This window comes from Dipodomys merriami, unplaced genomic scaffold, assembly GCF_024711535.1.
Source record: "Dipodomys merriami isolate MVZ:Mamm:240054 unplaced genomic scaffold, mDipMer1.0.p SCAF_20, whole genome shotgun sequence".
In the NCBI taxonomy this organism is placed as follows: domain Eukaryota; kingdom Metazoa; phylum Chordata; class Mammalia; order Rodentia; family Heteromyidae; genus Dipodomys; species Dipodomys merriami.
The window spans coordinates 27,497,874-27,521,197 of NW_027203382.1; the positions used below are offsets into that span (position 1 = coordinate 27,497,874).

Consider the following 23,324-nt stretch of genomic DNA (forward strand, 5'->3'; position numbering starts at 1 on the left):
CCCCAACTGTCTCTATTTTTTGTACTCAAGGCTAGCACTCTATTTGAGCCACAGCTTCACTCCCAGCTTTTCTTTAGAAACTTTTTTTTTGGGTCTGGTCGTGAGGCCTGAACTCTGGGCCTGAATTCTGTCCCTCAGCTCTTCAGCTCAAGGCTAGCGCTCTACCACTTGAGCCACAGCGCCACTTCCGGCTTTTTTCTTTTTGCTTATGTGGTGCTGAGGAATTAACTCAAGGCCTCATGCATGCAAGGCAAGTGCTGTACCACGGAGCCACCTTCCCAGCCCCCAGCTTTTCTTTAAAAAACAAAAAAATATATAGGTATAATTTTATTGTTCTTAAGGCATAGTATAGTAGAGTTATAAGTTGTGTAATGAATATATTTGTTTTTTTGATAGTGTCACTCCTGTTTTTGATTTACCCCAGATTTCCCCTGCCTTCTCTGCCTACAAGTTCCAGCTTTTTTTTTTTTTTTTGACTAATTAGAGATAAGAGTCTCATGGGACTTTCCCATGAGACTGACTTTCCTAGGCTGACTTTGAACTGTAATCCTCAAGTCTCAGCCTCTTGAACGAGGATTACATATGTGAGTCACCAATACCCAGCTATTGTTCTTTTAAAAAGTTTTTCATTAGTGTATATTGATTTCACAAAATAATGAGTTTTATATGACTTTTTTTTTTTGGGGGGGGTCCAGTCGTGGGGCCTGAACTCTCAGCCTGGGCACTGTCCCTCAGCTCTTCAGCTCAAGGCTAGCGCTCTACCACTTGAGCCACTGCGCCACTTCTGGCTTTTTTATTTTTGCTTATGTGGTGCTGAGGAATCGAACCCAGGGCCTCATGCATGCAAGGCAAGTGCTCTACCACTGAGCCACCTTCCGAGCCCTTATATGACATTTTTAATGTCTTCATATCACCTCCATTTTTATATATTGTTGATATTTTCATTTGAATTTGTAACTGCTCTCATTTAAAACAATTGTGTTGCATTGGAAATTTAAGCCTTATGTATTAGGAAGGAACATTTTAGATAGAAAGTTTAGTAGTACCCCCCCTGCCCCCCCAAGAAAAAAGAAAATTTAAGTTTACTGATGAGAGAAGTACTTCGGGTATGAATGTACCTCAAGGTGTCATTTTTATTTTCATGGTCATTGGTTTACTACTTGGAAGTTTTAATTCTCTTGAGATTTTAATTGGCAGAGCTCAGACCGAAATTTTATTAAATGATTTCTGATTTCCTGGTTTTACATGTGTTTATTTCCTATGCAGTTTGAATTTACCAGTAACTTCCATTGTTCAAGATACCATGTGTTTATCTAATTGTGGAAGAGATGATTCTGAAAAGCCTGCTGATAATTTGGATCCTATATCTAGGAAGAGATTTCATCGCAGATATGATGAAAGTGATCATGTTCCTCCGGCCAAAAAATCTTCACTCCCTTCAGAAGCTGATTGGCAAGAATACATTTCTGAGGTAAGATAGAATCGTTAAGCAACTGAGATGGCTTATCACAACATAGCTGTTTCTATTATTTCATCAGAGTTTTTTTTTTTGTTTGTTTGTTTGTTTTTGTTTTTGCCAGTTGTGGGGCCTGAACTTTGGGCCTGGGCGCTGTCCTTCAGCTCTTCAGCTCAAGGCTAGTGCTCTACCACTTGAGCCACAGCACCACTGCCGGCTTTTTTCTTTTTGCTTATGTGGTGCTGAGGAATCGAACCCAGGGCCTCATTCGTGCAAGGCAAGCACTCTACCACTGAGCCACCTTCCCAGCCCCTCATTCAGAGTTTTAAAGAATTTTTTTTTTTGCCAGTCCTGAGGCTTGAACTCTGGATCCGGGCATTGTTCCTGAGCTTCTTTTTGCTTGAGCCTTGCTCTACCACTTGAGCCACAGTGTCACTTCCAGCTTTTTTCTGTGTATGTGGTATTGAGGGTTCGAACCCAGGGCATGAATGCAAGGCAAGCACTGTACCATTGAGCCACATTTCCAGCCCAAGACTCTTTAAATTTTTACATGCCTGATTATCATTTTGTTATGACATTTTTATAGATGTATATTATGTACTTCAGTATATTTCCGACCTTTCTCATCTTAAATAGTCTGTATCAATCCAGTTTGGAATTATTTGAAGCTGTTCAAAGTGAAAGTTGATGCTCATTAATCAGGAACTCAATGCTTAACTTGGTGGCAGTGCCTGAAAGTATTTTGTAGATCTGGATCTTGGCTGTGCTTCCTAATAGCTGTGGGACTGTATATGAGGTGCTTTCCCTCTTGAATTAATTTCTTATGTGTAAGGTAATAATTTATGTATAGCATCATTATAATGTGTGAAGCTTCCAGGTACTGGTGGCTCATACATGTAATCCTAGCCACTGAGGAGGCAAAGATCCAAGGATGGTAGTTCAAAGCCAGCCAAGTGGGGCTGTGGTTCAAGCGATAGAACTCCACTCTTGAGTTCAAACCCCCTAGTACTGCCACAAAAAAAAAGTAGAAGAAGAAAAAATTAGATGTAAAAGTCCATTGTTCTTAGGAATGATACCAGATTTTCTGGGGTGTGCTTTTTGTGCTAATCTGTTTTTCTAGCAAATTGTCTTTCAGTTTGTGAATGTATTATATTCTTCATGTTCTAAGGCATTTCATGTCCTCTCCCTTACAAATTATTCCCTTCTGAAATATAACAAACATTTTCAATTAATCCTTAAAGGAAGTAAGTCTAACCTGACTATGTAGATTTGGTCACTATTCACTTTTACAGTTTTTTGAATGCACCATTAGTTTTGTTTGTGATACCACTCAAATTTGTAATAACACTATTGAAAAGCCATTTTAAAATCTATATTTTCAGGGAGAAAGTTGAAGATAACAATTTTTTGGATGTTAGGATACTCAGAGGAAGGGTAGTGTTATATATGGTTAGAAAATAGTGGTATTGGGGCTGGGAAGGTGGTGCTTGCCTTGCATGCCTGAGGCCCTGGGTTGGATTCCTCAGTACCACATAAGCAAAAAGAAAAAAGCCAGGAGTGGCGCTGTGGCTCAAGAGGTAGAGCGCTGGCCTTGAGCTGAAGAGCTGAGGGACAGTGCCCAGGCCTAGAGTTCAGGCCTCACGACTAGACCCCCCCTCCCCAAAAAAAAAAAAAGAAAATAGTGGTATTCCAGAAGAACTTTTATTAATTTGCTTGTTTTAGGTAAAAATTGAGTATTCGTATGATTCACACCTATAGTTTTAGCTACTTAGGAGGCTTAGATTGAGGGTTGCAGTTTGAAGCTAGCTGGGACAGAGAAAATGAGAGTGATTGTGTGTGTGGGCGTGCATATATGTGCACGCACACCACACTTGCACTGGTAGTGGATCTTAAATTCCAGACCTTAGGCCCTTGCTTCACTTTTTCAATCATAGCTGGTAGTTTACCAGTTGAGTCACACCTTCTTTTCTGGCTTTTTTGATGGTTAGAGATAAGATTCTCATGGACTTGGAAAATGTTTAAAAGTAGTACTAAGAATCGGTATCTTATTCTTATTACTGACTATAATGTTATTAAGTGCCTGATATAGTGGCTTATATCTATAATCCTAACTATTTGGGAACTAGAGATAGGGTAATTGCAATTAGAGGTCTACTTGGGCAAAAAGTTAGTGAGACCCTATCATCAAATTAACTTGGTAAGGTATTAAATACTTGTAATCACAGCTACTAAAGACATAGGTAGGAGGATTTCTTTCTGAGCAGGCTCTGGCAAAAAGTATGAGATCTTGTTTGAAAAACAAAGTAGTAGAGACTGTGAGTTTTTAAATTAAAAACTCCAGTACTGGACTGGGAGGGACCAGAAAGAAAAAAAATATCTTGTATTCAGTAAAATTGTACAGCACAATTGCCTACAAGTTCCAGACCAGTCTGAGTAGCATATTGACATTTTATCTGGGGAAAAAGAATTGTATCTGGCATATTTGGTTAACTTTGTCCAAAAATGAATACTATAAATATATACATTTTTCTCCTTGGATCTGTTGATTAGATTTCATTATGATGAATCATCTTTGCATTCTTTTTTTTTTGGTTGGTTGTGGGACTTGAACTCTAGGCTTGGGCTCTTCAGCTCAAGGCAAGCACTCTACCAGTTGAGCCACAGCGCCCCTTCCAATCTTCTCATTCTTGAAACACATTATTTGCTCTTGCTCTTGATGATTAATCTGTTAATTTACTGCTTGAACTATTTCATTTGAGGTATTGGGAAGGTACCTCAGGGGTGGTAGAGAATGTGCTCAGCATGTTCAGGCCCCTTAATTTGATCTGTAGTGCAATATATTTAAAAATTTGAGTATTTGACTTCTTCCTTTGGTGTTAGGGGATATTGTTCAGTTGATACCAGGATTGTGCCTGAGGTAAATAGCAATTGGCAGCTATGACTCTTACAGTGCACATAAATACTAATAGCAATATCTTTTCATAAATGGTTGAATTCCTATTAGATGTATGGTGCTTTCTTTTTAGGAAAGAAAGGAGAAAAGAGGACACTTTAATTTCAATTTTATTTACTAAGAGAATTTCTAAAATATTTTTGTCCATATTTTACAAACAGGTGTGTTCAAAGGAATCAAATGTTTCTGAGGCAACAGGTGAGTGAAATAAATTTTACATGGCTGCATTTTACTAAGTACTTTTGATTCTTTTTTCTCTTTTTCTTCTGAATATTTCTGATGCATCTTGACAATCAAGCTTGAAGCAGAAACCTGGCTTACTTTTCTCTAAAAATAACACTTTTGTTATGAATAATTTTTTCTTGCTAATGTTTTAGACCTTAGCACATTTATAAGCAAAAGACGCTCCTTTCATCCTGTAGTTAATGGAAGAGCTTGAATGCATAGCTTAGTATTTGCATTTTACAAATTAGAACCTAACTATAAAGATGATTTTTTTTTTACTTTTTTTTTTTTTTTTTTTGGTCTTTTTTGGTACTGGGGATTGAACCCAGGATGTTGCACTTGCTAGGCAAGCACTTTGCTATTGAGCTACATCCCAGCCCTAGGTGATTATTTTTTTAAAGTTTTTTTTAAAAATTAGCACATATTAGTTGTACAAGAGAAGTTTCATTGTGACATTTCCATACATGCACACACTTGTTCTATCCTTCCTTATCTTCTGCTTTCCTCCCTTATTAAAATAACTTCTTACTGGGTGCTGATGGCGCAGGCCTGTAATCCTACCTACTCAGAAGGTTGAGATCTAAGGATAGAGGTTTGAAGCCAGCTTGGGCAGGAAAATCTCTGAGACTCCAATAAACTACTCAGAAAAATTCAGGAGTTGTGCTGTGACTGAGGGTAAAGTGCTAACCTTGAGCAAAAGAAACTCAGGGACAGTGTCCAGGCCCAGAGGTGAAGCTCCAAGATCACCAAAAATCCTTCTTTGGGGCACCAGTGGTTCATGTCTGTTATCTTAGCTATGTAGGAAGCTGGGATCTGGGATCACTGTTCAAAGCCAGCCTGGACCAATAAGTCCATAAGCTGGAAATGGGGCTCTGGTTCAAGTGGTGGAGCATTCAGGAATTCAAGCTCCAGGACTGGCAAAAACAAAACAAAACAAAACATTTTTTATTATTCTGTTTTTGTATGTGTAATACACAGTATTTTTGATCGTATTTTGGTGAGGTTGAATATAACTGTATTTACTGACTCCTTTCACTGTCTTCCCTCCCACAGATACCCATTCCTGATGTGGTTGTTTTTACTGGTCTTTAGCTATATCTTGAGAATTTGCTTTTTTAACAGAAATCTTTCCCAGCTTAAGTCATCTGTGGAGACTGAAAAGATTTTGGAGGCTGTTTTCATAGGAATTTAAAATCTTTCTGGATTTTTTTTTGGCCAGTCCTGGGTTTTGAACTAAGGGCCTGGGCACTGTCTCTGAGCTTCTTTTCCTCAGTGTTAGTACTCTACCACTTGAGCCACAGTGCCACTTCTGGCTTTTTCTGTTTATGTGGTACTAAGGAATCGAACGCAGGCTTCATGCATGTTAGGCACTCACTCTATCACTGTGCCATATTCCCAGCCTCCTTCTAGATAAAGCATTTAGGGTCTAATTTCATCATAGTTAAGGCAGCTAGCTATATTTATTCACTATTACATGAATCTGTTTATTCTTTCAACTTTTTTGTGTCTTAGGATTATGAGACACCTGTAGCCATTGCTCAACCATTGTGATGGCTCTTGTGAAAAAAAAAAAGAGCTGTAGAATGGAGCTGAGTCTCTTTCAAACCTGTAATCCTAGCTACCCAGGAACTGAGAATTGAAGGTCACAGTTCAAATCCAGCTCAGGCAGAAAAATCCTGAGACTCTTATCTACAATTAACCTGAAAAAACTGGGAAGTAGCCAGGCGCAGGTGGCTCATACTTGTAATCCTAGCTACTCAAGAGGTTGGTGATCTGAGGATTGTGGTTCAAAGCCAGCCCAGGCAGGAAAGTCCGTGAGACTCTTACTTTCAATAAACCACTCAGAAAACCGGAAGTGGCGCTGTGGCTCAAGAGCGCTATCCTTGAGCTGAAGAGCTGAGGGACAGTGCCCAGGCCCAGAGTTCAAGCCCCATGACTGAGGAAGAAAAAAAAAAAGTGGGAAGTAGAGATGTAGCTAAAGTAGTTGAATAGCAGTCTTGAGCCAAAAAAGTCAATTAGAGTAAAAGTTCCTCTGTTTAAGTCCCAGTATAGGTACCAAAAAAAAAAAAAAAAATCATAGAATGGAAGAATCTGATGGTTTCAGTTAATTTGGATGGAACCCTGGGCCTCACATAGCTGGACAACTGCTGCACTGCTGAGCTATATTCCCAGCCTCACTTTTAGTTCTTTGGGAACTTAAAAGGATAATCAAACTCATAGACAATCTTATTTGCAGCACTTTTAAACAAACTAAGTCAGTAAGGAATATTCTAAGGATGCTGTCATCAATCTCATCTCCAATAAATGAGTTAAGAAACCACAACACATAGATGTGTTAATTATATGCCACCTACCATCTTTAATTTTTTAAGTATATACAAACATACACCACACACAGTAATTACTGGGAGTAAGACCTTAGAAACAGGTATCCTATAGGGATGGATAGATAGATAGATTATAAGTTGTAAGTTTGTTTTAAACTTATACCAGGGTTTTTTTGTTTGTTTGTTTGTTTTGGTTATGGGGCTTTTACTGAGTATTGTCCCTGAGCTTTTTTGTTCAAGGCTAGCACTCCCCTTTGAGTCACAATGCCACTTCTGGTTTTCGGGTGGTTAATTGGAGATAAGAATCTGGGGGGGGGCGTTGGGAGGTGGCTCAGTGCTAGAGTGCTTGCATTGCATGCATTAGCCCCTGGGTTCGATTTCTCAGCACCATATAAGCAAAAAAACAAAAACAAAAAAAACTGGAAGTGGTGCTGTGGCTCAAGTGGTAGAGTGCTAGCCTTGAGCTGAAGAGCTGAGGGACAGCACCTAGGCCCAGAGTTCAGGCCCCACGACTGACCCCCCCCAAAAAAAAAAAAAAACCACACACACACTCACACACGAAAAAAATCTAATGGACTTTCCTGCCTGGGCTGGCTTTGGACTGAGATCCTCAGATCTCAGCCTCCCAAGTAGCTAGGATTATAGGCATGAGCCACTGGTGCCCAGCCAGTTTTGTAGCTGGCTAATTGAAGCTAAGATTTTCTCAGATTTGTATGCCTGGGTTTTATTCCAGTCCTTAGATATCAGACTTCTGAGTAGGATTACAAATGTGAATTTTTTATTTAATAAATCTCTCATTATTTCTGCTTTGGCCTTAGTCTACCAGTTAGTTAATGAAAGGAAGTCTTTAGTTAGATATGAGTATTAAAGAATCTGTGGGTTTTGCTTTCCTGTGATACCATAAATACTCAGGAGTTACTACTTGTAATTTTGGGTTGGTTTTGCTTCTCCATTTTAATGAACCCCACCCCCCTTTTTTTTTTGCTAAGGAAATGATTTTATTTTGCTATTTTAGGAATATTTAGGGGGGAAGGGAACATTTCTATATCAAACAAAAGTAGGACTATTTTGTTCTTTTGCAGAAGCTGTCATCATAGTTTTTAACTAGTTTTTTTTCTTTTAATTATTATTATTTTGGTTGGTCATGGGGCCTGAACTCTGGGCCTGGGTACTGTTCCTCAGCTCTTCAGCTCAAGGCTAGCACTCTATCACTTGAGCCACAGCACCACTTCCAGCTTTTTTTTTTTTTTTTTTTTTCTTTTTCTGCTTATATGGTGCTAAGGAATCGAACTCAGGGCCTCATGCATACAAGACAAGCACTCTACCACTGAGCCACCTTCCTAGCCCTAACTAGTTATTATTTTTTTTTTGTTTTGTTTTTGTTTTTCGTGGGGCTTGAACTCTGGGCTTGGGCGCTGTCCCTGTGCTCTTCAGCTTAAGGTGAGCGCTCTACTGCTGGAGCCACAGCGCCACTTCCGGTTTTCTAGTGGTTTATTGAAGATAAGAGTCTCACAGAGTTTCCTGCCCAGGCTGGCTTTGAACTGTGATCCTCAGATCTCAGCCTCCTGAGTAGCTAGGATTACAGGTGTGAGCCACCGGCGCCCAGCATCCGAACTAGTTATTCCTAATCCAAATAACTCCCCTAATTATAAAAAATTTAGGTTTCTCTTAGTAAAGTAGGTCTGTTATGAATACTGTGTTTTTTTCCTTCAAATACTGCAGTTGAATTGAGTGTGTTAATTTTGATATAATGACCTGTTTACCATTTGCTCTTTTTATTGAAGGGGTGTCTTACAACAGACAAGGCATTTTCCCTGCCTCAGAAAGCATACATACAACTCCAGAACGTCAAAATGAGCAACTGGATCCAACTTTTCAGAATACAGGATCTGTTCCTCATGACAATATAAGAGATCTCTGTGAAGAAAGGAACATGGTTCAATTGCCTCAAGATGAAATGATTGTGTCTGATAAAGAAGAAAGATCTAATACTGGTTCTAAATCTGAACAGATAGATAAAGGAACATTGCCTTCAAAAGTCCCACTAACCAGGTATCATGAGAAGTGCTTTAATAAGTGTCCCTCTGAGTCACTCATTAAGTACAATCTAGAAGTTCAATACTGAGATTGGTGTTTTATATATCCTTCTCAGCAATGTGTAGGGAAGACAGTTCAGCAAGGAAAACAGTAGTGTTCTAGATAAACACATTCTATGAAATAAATGTTTTGAAGCTTTGGTTATTTTAGATAGATAATCCTTAGAAGATATGACATCCTCTTTTGCATATTGTCCAGTGATTATTTTGATTATTTTTATTTTGTCATATATTAGAAACTAATGTACATGTAGATGATGTGAAAACGTAGAGCTGATGTCAGAGACAGTTCTGGAAGTTTTATTAAATTTCCAAATCATTCATAATTTTCTTCCTTTGAAACATACTAATGAAGTAAACCATAGCTTTCTTTCCATACAAATAAATGGAATGTGGGCCTGAAGTCTACTTTTTCCACACTCCAGAAACAAATCTTCTGAATTATCAATAATTATTGGCTTATTACTAGCATTAAAACTTTTAACATGATGAGTTGCCCTAGCATCCACTAAGGGAAAAGATGTGTGTATCTTAAACAGTTTTACGTAATCAGTCTATTGTTTTGGTTATCTAAATTTGATAAAGCACTGTCTTTATGTACTGAAAATAGAATGATGGAAAATAGCATAAGGGTTTGGATTAAACAAATTGAAAAGCAGTGTTTTAGAAGAAAGGCTAACATTTTTTGCTAAATGTCTTAGAGTACATATTTAGACTTTGTGGGCCATATGACTTCTCTTGCAGCCACTCAGTCCTATAGTTATAGCAGAAAAGTAATTGTAAAAAGATATCTATACTGTGTTCTAATAAAACTTATTTATACAATTAGATGAGAGGCTACATTTGTGTGGGCCATTAATTGCTAGATGAACACTGCTCTGGGCCCAGACCATGGTTCTAGGACCAGCAATGTGGGCATCATTAGAGAATTGGTTATATGTGGGATTCAGGACACATTGACTTCCAATTTCTTTTCAGTGATTTTTTATTTCAGTAATATCCTCTGATGTTATATAAACACCCTGTCCTGCCAAACATACAAATGTGTTTATTTTTTTATTTTTTTTTTTTTGTCGGTCGTGGGGCTTGAACTCTGGGCCTGGGCGTTGTCCCTTAGCTCTTCAGCTCAAGGCGAGCGCTCTACCACTTGAGCTACTGCGCCACTTCCTACAAATGTGTTTAAATGCAGGCCCTTGTGCTCATTTGGCTTGCTTGGCTTGGCTCCTGTACCACTTGAGGCACATCTCTAAGCTCTGCTTTTTGCTAGTTTTGGAAATAGAGTTCTTGGACTTTCCTATTCAGGTTGAGCCACAGCACCACTTCTGGCTTTTTCTGTTTATATGGTTCTGAGGGCCTTATGCATCCAAAGCAAGCACTTTACCACTGAGCCACTTTCCCAGCCTGTTTTGTGTACATTTTTTTCTTTTTTTCTTTTTGGGGTCCGGTTGTGGGGCCTGAACTCTGGGCCTGGGCACTGTCCCTCAGCTCTTCAGCTCAAGGCTAACACTCTACCACTTGAGCCACAGCACCACTTCCGGCTTTTTTCTTTTTGCTTATGTGGTGCTGAGGAATCGAACCCAGGGCCTGGAGCATGCAAGGCAGGCGCTCTACCACTGAGCCACCTTCCCAGCCCTGTTTTGTGTACTTTTAAGTTTGAGAAGTACTACTTTAATGTAAGCTTTGATCCTGTTATAAATACAAATTATGGTGTACTGGCATCACTAGTTAGCAGACTGGGCCATTTTAGCATTAATGAAATAAGATAGTATATGTTTTGGCTGATTGCTGTAATTCAAGTTACGCAGAAGGCTGAGAACTGAGGATTCAAAGCCAGTCTGGGTGGGAAAGTCCATGAGATTCTTATTTACATTCAGCAAAAAGCCTTGAGCAAAAAAGGCTAAGGGATAGTGCCTAGCCACTGAATTCCAGCCCCAGTACTGGTGCCTGCATATATGTGTGCACATGCATACATGTACACACACTTGTTATGCATGTTGATATATTCCTCTAGTCTCAGCTAAGACAAGATTGTGAGTTTGTTGTTCTCTCTGCTTTTTTTGCTCAAGACTGGCCTTCTTCCACTTGGAACTATACTTCCAGTTCCCATAATGAGATCCTCTGTCAAAAAAAGGAAGGAAGGGAAGGGAAAGGAAAGAAGAAAGGAAGGGAGGGAAGGAAGAAGGAATGAAGGAAAGAAAGAAAATGTCTTTACTGGATATTCTTGAATATTTTTATGTTTGTATTTCTAGACCTGGTAGAAGACCCCTGGGATTTTTATCTTTAATATGTCCAAAGAATAGTGTGGAGTCTGATGAACCTACTCAGGTCCATAGTAGGAAGCGCCTAAAACCTATTATACCTATATCAAGACGAAATTTGAAAAGATCGACTGTACTTACAGAAGGCCAGAAAAAACAGCAAGAATCCTCTGATGTGCTTCCAACTGTTAATACTCAGTCCCAGAATACTGGCAATTCAACAACTCAGGTATGTTTGATTGTTAAAATGAGTTGGATATCTTACTCACCTAGAGAAAACCTGATAATTTTATTTTCATTTGGATATCAGAAATTATTTCATAGCCACTTGTATTTCTTCCTTATCAAAATTTCAGTCAGAAGAAAATAAAGGTGCTGTATTGAGTTAGGAAGGTAGAGCAAGCTTACTACAGAGCCACTGAACTAGCCATCAATGGACACTTAATTGCTGCCCCTTCAATGCAAAGAGTCATCTGACTCATGGAAGCAAAATGAAGCACTGTTTGCATTTTATTTGCATTAAGAAAATGTCCTGGGCTGGGAAGGTGGCTCAGTGGTAGAGCACTTGCCTTGCATGCTCGAGGCCCTGGGTTCTATTCCTCAGCACCACATAAGAAAAAAGCTGGAAGTAGCGCTGTGGCTCAAGTGGTAGAGCACTAGCCTTGAGCTGAAGAGCTGAGGGACAGCGCCCAGGCCCAGAGTTCAGGCTCCACGACCAGACCCCCCCCCAAAAAAAAAAAAAAAAAAAAAAAAGAAAATGTCCTATTAAGAATTCAGGAGCCATAAAAGTAGGATTTGTTTGTTTTTCACTTCTATGCACTAAAGGCAAATACTAAGCTGTGAACCTGTGTTTATGACCTATCATTTCCTAATTATGTTGCAGAACAGTTGTAGTTACCAGTAGTATGAGTAGTATGGCAGTGCCAGATTAATTATATCCATGTCTGAATTAGATAGAAGTGTTTCAAGATAATTCTGTTTTCTATCAGATACAATGGTAGAGGAGTATAAATGATATTTCATTGGTTTAATTTGCTTATTCTGCACTTTGTCTTTTATATGTTTCCTTTGTGTTTTTTGTTCATATATTTTTATTGATTTATTGTTTATTTATAGCTTGTGATTTAAGGTTTTCTTTTAGCCAGATTTGGTGGCACGTAAGCCCTGAAATTGGAAGGCTGTCAGGAAGATATGAGTGGTTTTTGTTTTTACTTTTTTTGGTGCTGGGGCTTGAACCCAGGGCTTGAGCATTGTTCTTGAGCTTTTTGTTCACGGCTAGGACTCTACCACTTGAGCCACTGTTCTATTTCTGGCTTTTTTTGTCTTTAATTGGAGACAAGAGTCTCATAGACTTTTTGTTTGAGCTGGCTTTGAATTATGATCCTTAGATCTCAACTTCCTAAGAAGCTAGGATTATAGGCCTGAGCCACTGATGAATGGCCTGAGGATCTTGGGCTACAGAGCAAGACCTTCAAAATCAGTTTTGGGTTTTGTATATATGTGTCAATACTGGGGCTTAATCCCAGGGCCTGCGTGCTGTTCCTTAGCTTTTTCCCAAAGCTGGGGCTCTAACACTTGAGCCACAGCCCCACTTTCCGCTTTTTGATCCACTGAGTAGCTAGGATTACAGATGTGAGCCACCAGCGCCTGGCTTGTTTTGTTTGTTTGTTTGTTTTTGGTGGGGCTTGGCTATGAACCATGATCCTCAGATCTGAGCCTCCTGAGTAGCTAGGAACCACCAGCACCTAGCTTGCTTGTTTGTTTTTGCAACAGGGTCTTACTATTCCACTCTGGCCTAGACTGTTGATACTCCTTCCTCTGCTGACAGTAGTTTTTTGCCTTTTGTTAGTGAGTAGTATTTCATGGCACCATTATGCTACAGTTTTATTTATCTCTTTTTCTTTTGAAAGACATCTGTTTCTTTCAGTTTTTGGCTATCATGACTAAAGCTGCTCTTAAGCCTTATATTGGTGACACACACACACACACACACACACACACACACACACACACACACACACACACACACACACACACACACACACACACACACACACACACACACACACACACACACACACACACACACACACACACACACACACACACACACACACACACACACACACACACACACACACACACACACACACGCTTTTGGCTATCATGACTAAAGCTGCTCTTAAGCCTTATATTGGTTACACACACACACACACATGCACGCACGCCCGCGCACGTACACACACACACACACACACACAGAATACGTGTCAAAGAGTATTATCATTGTTACTTTTGTTGTTTCTTTTTGGTTTTTGTTTTTGAAGGAATGTCATTTTAGGCCAGGGTGGCCTCTAACTGGAGAGCCTCCCCCCCCCCCCCCCCCCCCCCCCCCCGGTCATGGGGCTTGAACTCTGGGCCTGCGCGCTGTCCCTCAGCATTTCAGCTCAAGGCACGCTCTCTACCACTTGAGCTACAGCCACTTTCGGTTTTTTAGTTTATTGGAGATAGGAGTCTCATGGTCTTTCATGCCCGGGCTGGCTTTGAACCGTGATCCTCAGATCCCAGCCTCCTGAGTAGCTAGGATTACAGGTGTGAGCCACCGGCTCCTGGCTGAAGAGCCTTCTTTTTAGTGCTGGGATTACAGGCCTAAAACACAATACCTAGCCTCATTGTTTTTGTTTTTGTTTTCTTTTGTTGTTGTTATTTTTGTCAGTCCTGGGGCTTGAGTGCTGTCCCTGAGCTCTTTTGCTCACAGATAACACTACCATTTTGGGCCATAATACCACTTCTGTTTTTCTTTTGGTTAATTGTATGTAAGAGTCTCAATAGATTTTCTTGCCCAGGCTGGCTTTGAACCGTGATCCTCTGATCTCAGCCTCTGGAATAGGTAGGATTACAGGCATGAGCTACCAGCTCCTGGCTAGCCTAGATTGCTTTAATTACTATATAGTATTTCATTATTTGGTTGTACCATCTAGTAATATTTGTCTTATATGCATAGGCATTTAGGTTGTCTATATACTATTTGAAGCAATGTGTTAGTCTGGAGGTGTAGGTGATGTGTAGCTCAGTGATTGAAAGCTTGCTTTGCATGCTTGAGCCCCGCAGTTTGATCCAGAGTTGATGTAAAGTTTTATTAGTACTCAGGGAATGGCTATAATAGTAGAGCATTTGACCAACATGGGGCTCTGCAAAGCAATGACAAAATGTTAATAGCTATCTTAAAAATGAGTCATTTTGCACATATATGCATAGTCCTAGAAATAGAATTGCTTAGTGCAAAGCAGTGATTATTCTTTAGGTGAGTACTACCTGATTATTTTCAAGAGAAAATGTATCAGTTTCTATTCTTAGCATCTTTTTTCTCACACTAATATGTTAACAATTCTTTTTACTTTTGAGTCCTTATAGACTTTTTTTTTTTTTTTTGGGTCTGGTCGTGGGGCCTGAACTCTGGGCCTGGGCGCTATCCCTCAGCTCTTCAGCTCAAGGCTAGCGCTCTACCACTTGAGCTACAACGCCACTTCCGGCTTTTTGCTTATGTGGTGCTGAGGAATCGAACCCAGGGCCTCAGGCATGCAAGGCAAGTGCTCTACCACTGAGCCACCTTCCCAGTCCCCTTATAGACTTTTTTTTCTTTTTCTTTTCTTTTTTTATTGTGAAAATACTGTACAGAGGGGTTACAATTACATGGGCAAGATAGTGAGTACATTTCTTATCAAGCATTGTAGCCTCCTCCTTTGTTTACCCTTTCCATCGCTTCCCATCCTCCCCCCCCCCCCCATAGACTTTTTTAATGAGCACATAACTTTTTGTTTTGTAGAAGTACTCATTAAAGGTGGAAAAAAAAACCCACTTCTGGTACAGGTTACAGCTTTTATCCCAAACATTTTTTTTTGACTTTATGGTTGTTTTTGCTATGCAGACATTTTTTGCTTTTATTTAGGTGAATTTAGCAATCAGATGGTTTCTGATTTCAGGTCATTTGAAAAGATACTTACTCCTACTCACCCAGGATTATACATTATAGTCGGTTTAGCTGTTTTAATGTCATTTAAGTCTTTGATTCATTTAGTATTTATTTTGATGGAATATAGGTCTGACTTTTTTTCTTAGAAAGTTTTTGCAATTGTCCTATATCATTTATTGAATAATAATTTTTTTGGGGGTCCGGTCGTGAGGCCTGAACTCTGGGCCTGGGCGCTGTCCCTCAGCTCTTCAGCTCAAGGCTAGCACCCTACCACTTGAGCCACAGCGCCACTTCCGGCTTTTTTTTTCTTTTTGCTTATGTGGTGCTGAGGAATCGAACCTAGGGCCTCATGCATGCAAGGCAAGCACTCTACCACTGAGCCACCTTCCCAGTCCCTTGAATAATAATTTTTACTCATTGTTGATTTGATTTAACAAGTAACTATTATTTAGGTGCTAAATTTCCATATGTGGCCAGAGTGTTTGTAGCTTTATGCTTGTTCCTATGTCGGTAATTAGCTATCTTAATTTTTATCTCTTGATGGTACTATTGTTTGCATTCAGATCCTCCTACTTACTAGTTGAATCTTTATCACTTGAACCACAACACCAGCAATTTTTCTTTTTTCAGATTTATGAGTGTGATAATCTTTAATATAATATCTCTTTGATTTATGCTCTTTGTTTGGAACATTATTTTGTCTCATGTGTCACTTTTTCTTCCAAATTAAATGTTTTAATTTTATAGATTTAAGAATGTGTTAGCTGGGTAACAGTGGCTTAGACTTATAATTCTAGCTGCTTAGGAGGCTGAGATCTGAGGATCGAGGTTCAAAACCAGTGCAGAAAAGTCCATGAGATTCTTATCTCCAGTTAACCACCAAAAAGCTGGAAGTAGAAATATGGCTCAAGTAGTAGAGCTCTGGCCTTGACTGGAAAAGCCAGAGTGCAGTCAGGTGAATATTGAAAGGGGTGACACTGATTAAGATCTGTTATATTCATTTGTTATTTAAGAACTCCTTTGAGTACCCTCTTCAAGATAATAATAAGGATGTGTAATCAGTTCAAGTCCCAGGACTCTTGTCTAGTATTTACACATACACAGTTTTTATTTTTGTATATTTCAAAAAATTACTTGGAATTAAGGTGAAGTAAGTTATCATACCTATGCTGAGTGACATGTAGTGTAATGTATTTAGATTGCATCCAATTTTATTATAGTAATTAATGCTACAATTATTCTTGAAATTTTTACTGTGTTTAGGATTATATACTTTTTTCCCTCTAGGGCTAGGGATTAAACTCGGGGCATGCTAGGCAATCATATACTACTGTGCTACATCTCCAGCCCTCACTAGTAATAGTTACATCAATATTTATACAATATTTATTTTTGTTACCTTTTTAGGTTTGTAGTGATCAACCCTCACTAAAAGGAGAATGTAAAAGTGGCCAAAAACGGGCACCTGAAGATGAGCCACCCACAGTCTCTGAATATTTCTTTGGTGATATATTCATTGAAATGGATGAAATAGTATAAAATAATTGTTTTTGTTTTTTCTTTCTTTTTTAAGCTTGGGAGTTTTAAAGTCAATATTAATGCAGTATTGAGAAAAACATATCATTGTCTATTTTAACTTAGTTCAATTTTGAATATTTAATAAGCTTCATTGGAAGCTTTTGTAATCATTGAAAAATATTGCTGAAGTTTATTTTGATTGATTCAGCATTTTGGAAATTAGCAAGTAATGAAGACGGCTGTTTTTGCCGGGCACAGGTGGCTCATGCCTGTAATCCTAGCTACTCAGGAGGCTGCGATTTGAGGATCACAGTTCAAAGCCAGCCTGGGCAGGAAAGTGAGATTCTTTATCTCCAATTAAGCACCAAAAAAGCCAAAAGTGGAGCTGTGGCTCAAGTGGTAGAGGCTAGCCTTGAGCAGAAAAAGCTCAGGGACAGTGCCCGGGCCCAGAATTCAAGCCTCAGGACCAGCACCAAAAAATGGAAAAAAAAAAAAAAAAAAAAAAAAAGGAAAAGCAAAAAAGAAAGAAAGACAAAGACTGCTTTTTTAGACAGAAATAGCAACTCTTGTTTACATTTTGACTCTTCCTATGGAGCACATGGACCTATGGGAATGTTGTGAATAAGTGTATACATCACAGCCCTGACATATTTGGCATTTGATTGTATTTAACGTATAGTGAACTTCTTTTGTAAAGTGTTTTTGTTTTTGCTTTGTTTGTTTTGGTCTTTCTTTTTTTGGTACTGGGGATCGAACCCAGGACGTTGCACTTGCTAGGCAAGTGCTTTGCCACTGAGCTACATCCCAGTAATTTGCTTTCTGGAGATATGTTGAAGGCCTTTTAAGTTGCCTGTACTGACAGAAAAGCGGATTGAAACTCCATTTTAGCATGGTAAAGTTAGAAACTTTCCTGTTATCTGATATTTGTGTATTTTTCTAATTCCTGGTAATATAACATTACTAACTGGAGAGGTAGTACTTAAATTTATTTATAAAGATAGCACATCAAAGAGCTATATTTATTTAAATTTTTCTTATTTTAAAGGATGTTTTAATTTTCACCTCTGATTGTTGGTAAAGAAGTATTAACAAATTTATGTCTGTCTCCTTTTCCTTTGTTTAATTTCAAAGATAATTAAAATGAGCCAGGTGCTGGTGGCTCACACCTATAACCCTAGCTACTCAGGATGCTGAGATCTGAGGATCATGGTTTGAAGCCAGCCCAGGCAGGAAAGTCTGTGAGACTCTTATCTCCAATTAAACCAACAAAAAGCTAGAAGTGGAGCTGTGGCTCAAGTGGTAGAGTGCTAGCCTTGAGCACAAAAGCTCAGGGACAGTGCTCAGGTTCTGAGTTCAAGCCCCAGGGCTGGCACCAAAAAAAAAAAAAAAAAGACTATAATGTCAGTGATTATCATTAGTATGAGTTCAAGTGTTTAGTAATTTTGAGATTTGCTGATTTACATATATAATCTATGTGTGTACATATAGATGTATGACATTTGCCCAAGTAAATTTTTCAGTTCAAATGAAAATTTCTCAAAGAGCATATTTATTTTGATTTTAGTTCAAAAATCCTTTGATAAATTAGTTTGGGAGTTGGATACTTTTTTTCTGAAACATTCTTTGGGATAGTAGACCCAGTAATCTACTGCTGGGACAGTCCTTTAGTCACATGTGAGAGCAGTCAGAGTACTTCATTGAAGAGTGACACCTGGGTTGTATGTTGAATTTGGTTCCTACCTTTAACAGTAGTTTTTTACCTCAAGGTGCTGATGTCTTTTTTTTATGAGTACTTGACATGGAAGCTGTCAGGTGTGCCTAAAAACTGCGTATAATGCATTATGAAACCATCAGTATTTCAATTGGGAAAACATTTTAAACTCTAGATAATTTTAGTGTTTGTATATTGAAAAAGTGGTGGCCAGTTTTCAAGTTCTTTAATAAAAGGGATGTGGCTCAGCAGGTATAATAGTGATGGTAATTTGTTGAAATCTGAAATTAGAGCATTTCTTACTGATTGCCTTCTAGTGAAATATAGGTGTTTGGGTTTTTTTTTTTTTTTTTTTGGTCATGAAGGGGAAACATAAATCTGAGTGGAAATTATAAATTTACATTTATCTCATATGACTTCTGTCATAAAAATCATGTAGTAAATCAGTTTGATATTTTAATACTGTTTTGTAAAATTAAAAAAAACTTCATGTTCTTATTAATTATATTAGTAATGTTAGTTTAATATTAGGTTGTTATGACTATTGTTTATCCCTTTATAGTATTTATTTCTTGTCTTTGTTAACATGTGTCTCTTGTTCATATACAATAAACCAATTTTCTGGAAGATGCAATTTCTTACTGTATAAAAAATACAAGGCCATTCAATGTGTGGAGAATCAGTTAGTCAATAGATTTTCCTATTGTTAGATCCATAAAACAGATCTTGTGAGAAAGAGAAGCTACCTTGCCAGGTAGAAAAGTCTGTTAAGTCCAATTGATGTAAGGCAGATGTTGCAACGAATTTATTTTATAAGTCTTAAAGAGATGTGATTTAAAGTCTTCATCTTTTTTTGTCCTTCCCTCCTGAACACTTAGATCTTAGCAAGTGACCAGTACAATGGTTTAGAAGTTCATAATTGTTGATAAGTGATTGATGCACAGATGAAAAGATTTGTATCTACTGTTTACCACCTTATTAACTAGAAATGGCCATGTATATTAATAGTTTGCTTGAAGACATCTTTGACAAAAGAAGCAATATGTCATTTGTAAATTTTCTTGTTCTAAAGAAAGCAGTTATGTTCTATAGATATAAATTATGTAAATAAAAGTTATTTTATACTGTTTATTGTGTCCTTTTTTTTTTTTTTTTTTTTTTGTCGGTCGTGGGGCTTGAACTCTGGGCCTGGGCGCTGTCCCTCAGCTCTTCAGCTCAAGGCGAGCACTCTACCACTTGAGCTACAGCGGCACTTCCGGTTTTCTGGTGGTTTATTGGAGATAGGAGTCTCACGGTCTTTCCTGCCCGGGCTGGCTTTGAACCTCGATCCTCAGATCTCAGCCTCCCGTGTAGCTAGGATTACTGGCTTATTGTGTCCTTTTTAAGTGACTGAAAACTGAAGTTTTTTTGGGGTTGGGGGGAGGGGCAGTCCAGAGTTTGAACTCAGGGCTTGGGCACTGTCCCTAAGCTTCTTTTGCTCAAGCTAGCACTCTACCACTAAGCCTCCTTCCCAGCCTGAAGGTATTTTTGTTCAGTTAACTGGTAGCTGTAGTCTATATTTTTCACAAAAAGAGAGTATAACTGGAAGAATTAAATTTTACTAAATTCTTATTATGAATAAATTTTGATTTTGCAAGAATAAGAAGTGACTTCCTTATACATTTGAAATATTGCTTGCTGGGGCTGGGAAGGTGGCTCAGTGGTAGAGCACTTGCCTTGCATGCCTGAGGCCCTGGGTTCGATTCCTCAGCACCACATAAGCAAAAAAGCCAGAAGTGACACTGTGGCTCAAGTGGTAGAGTGCTAGCCTTGAGCTGAAGAGCTGAGGGACAGTGCCCAGGCCCAGAGTTAAAGGCCCCACAACTGGACCCCCCCCCCAAAAAAAAAATGAAATATTGCTTGCTTTTTGTTTTTTCAACCCTTATGTAATGAATTTTTTTGTGGGGGGGGTCACTCTTCAGCCTCAAGGCTAGTGCTTTACTATTTTTGAGTCACAGCGTCACTCCTGGTTTTCTGGTGATTAATTGGAAATGAGAGTCTCATGGACTTTCCTGCCCTGGCTGGCTTTGAACTGGGATCCTCAGCCGCCTGAGTACCTTAGATTACAGGTATGAGCCACCTGCACTAGGCTGTAATGAATTTTTATATGTAAGAACCAAGCATAGTCTGGCACCAATGGCTCATGTGTATACTACTAGCTACTTGGTCTGAGGTATGAGGATTGCAGTTTGACTGCCAATTTGGTCAAAAAAGTCTCCTGTAAGACTCATATTCAATTTACAATAAAAAAGATCCAGAGCCAGGCACTGGTGGCTTATGCTTGTAGTCCTAGTTACTTGGGGGGGGGAGGGGGAGAGGGACTGAGATCTTAGGATCATGGTTCAGAGCAAAGACCTGGCAGGAAAGTCCGTGAGACTCTTTTTTTTTTGGGGGGGGGGGGTCTGGTCATGGGGCCTAAATTCTGGGTCTGGGTGCTGTCCCTCAGCTCTTCAGCTCAAGGCTAGTGCTCTAACACTTGAGTCACAGCACCACTTCTGGCTTTTTCTGCTTATATGGAGCTGAGGAATCGAACCAGGGCCTCATGCATGCAAGGCAAGGGGTCTACCACTGAGCCACCTTCCCCAGCCCTTCCGTGAGACTCTTATCTCCAATTAACCACCAAGAAAATCAGAAGTGGTGCTGTGCCTCAAGTGGTAGAGCTCTAGCCTTGAGCTGAAGAGCTGAGGGACAGGGCCCAGGCCCAGAGTTCAAGCCCTGGAGTTGGGCGAGAAGGGGGAGGAAAGGGAAAGAGTCAGAAAGTCAGTCACTGGTGGCTCACATCTGTAATCCTAGCTACACAGAGAAGAATGAGTTCTGAGGATCATGGTCCAAAGCCAGCCCAGGCAGGAAAGTCTGTGAGACTCCTCTCCAGTCAACCACCATAAATCCGGAAGTGGTGCTGTGTCTTAAATGGTATAGTGCTTGCCTTGAGCTGAAGAGCTGAGGGACAGTGCCCAGGTCCAGAGTTCAAGCCCCAGTACTGAACCCCCCCCCCCAAAAAAAATCTCTTTATAAAATTCTGAAGTGGAAGTTTGGCTCAAGTGATAAAGCACCAGCCTTGAGTGTTAGAAGCCAAATTAGAGTGCAAATCCCTAAGTTCAAGTCCTGTTATAACAGACAATCATGTGCATGACCTCCAAACTGCCCTCCCCATAGCACCTTGTTTTTTCTGTCATGTGGGAAACTATTCCTGTATACAACATAAAACTGGATTTCTGAAATGTCTGTTGGCAAAGTATCCGCCATTTCCCCCCAGAACACTTTGTCTTTATGTATCTCAGATCACCAGGGGTATGCCAGCAAGCCCAGCAGTTGACCAAACTTTTGCTGAGAGGGGTATTTTGTACTTTCTACAACATAGTTATTCTTTCCTTTTTCTGAGTCCGTTTTGGGTCTTGAACTGAAAGGTTAAAGTTTGAGGCAGTGACCACCACTTGTTGCTTGTTTCTGTCTAGCAAAGCAACAGGTGGTGGTAGTCAAAACACCTGGTTGATTGTGTGCCTATATAAGACCTGCAAATGCTTAGCTCGGGGCCCTCCTCCTAGGCTCACGAGGCCGGAGCTGCAGCCCGTTTAAAATAAAACAGCTGTAAAGTCTGACTCTCGGTGGTCTTCTTGGGGGGGGGGGCTGCGACCTTGGCATAACAACTTAGGCCATGTACATCGTCCCTGAGGGCCCCCCCCCATCCCCCGCCAGCCTTACACTTGAGTTGTGCTCCATTTCCACGTGTGGTGTTTTTGGGGGGCGTGGGGATGGGGGGTCGGTTGTGAGGTTTGAATTCAGAGCCTAGGCCCTTTTCCTGAAATTTTGTCGAAGGCTGGCCCTCTACCCCTTGAGCCTCAGCTCCACTTGTAGCTTTTTGGTAGTTAGTTGGAGAGAAGTCTTACATACTTTACTGTCCTGGTTGGCTTTGATCTGCAGTCCTCAAATCAGCCTCCTGAGTAGCTAGGATTACAGGTGTGAGCCACTAGTACCTGGCTATTTATCACATATTTGAAATAATCGTATTTGAGATCTCCAGAGAAGCTGGAGGTGTGGCTCAACTAATAGATTTTCTGCCTAGTAAATGCAAGGCTAAGGTCAAACTCCAGGACAGTCCCTCACCCGAAAAGAGGAAGGTACTAGGGCGCTAAGAAGGAAAAGTTGTCCAATGTTTACTGTGTATTGTTTAGGTATCACAATGTATCCCCCTTGAACTCTTGTTTGGTTTTTTTTTTTTAACTGTATTTTTTTTGTCTTTTCTTTTTTGGTACTGGGGATCGAACCCAGGACGTTGCACTTGCTAGCAAGCGCTTTGCCACTGAGCTACATCCCAGCCTTCCCCCTTGAACTCTTGATGCGTGCTAATTAAAAAAAAATCTCCAGTGAAGGTGCTAGAAGCTTGTCGTGCTGTCTCTATTTTCATGATAGATGAGATACGATATACTACTTTGCCCTCAATACAACCACTGCCGAGAATGTACTGTTCCTTAAGTGAGATACTACTGCCATCACAAAGGGCTGCAGCGCTTCTAACTATGCACAGCAGCAGCTTAATACCTCGGGCTAGGGGTCCCGGGACTCAGGAGGAAATCGGACCTCGCGAGGCTGCGCCTCTCCTCTTACTGGCTGGATTGGGAGGAGTGGCATGCCCCACTGACCAATGGGAGGCTGCGAGCGCAGGCACGTGCGGGGTTGCGTGGACAACACGCCAGTACAGTAAGAAATCAAGTTTGGAACAGGTGCTCCGCAAAGGCCCGACCCCGGAAGTTGCGGTTGCCCACGCCGT

The 23,324-nt window shown here is 39.9% G+C and overlaps 1 protein-coding gene across 5 annotated transcripts in view; it reads left to right on the forward strand.

Moving 5' to 3' along the window:
- The window catches only part of Bdp1 (BDP1 general transcription factor IIIB subunit), a 105,183-nt gene extending 85,539 nt beyond the window's left edge, over positions 1-19,644 (forward strand). For all 5 annotated transcript variants that reach the window (XM_070031314.1, XM_070031315.1, XM_070031318.1 and 2 more), the window contains 5 exons: positions 1,267-1,471; positions 4,571-4,607; positions 8,746-9,013; positions 11,307-11,544; positions 16,696-19,644. In XM_070031314.1, the coding sequence (XP_069887415.1) occupies positions 1,267-1,471; positions 4,571-4,607; positions 8,746-9,013; positions 11,307-11,544; positions 16,696-16,827 (880 nt within the window). In that variant the 3' untranslated portion in view covers positions 16,828-19,644. The remainder of the gene's footprint in view (positions 1-1,266; positions 1,472-4,570; positions 4,608-8,745; positions 9,014-11,306; positions 11,545-16,695) is intronic.
- Positions 19,645-23,324: the final 3,680 nt, after the last annotated feature.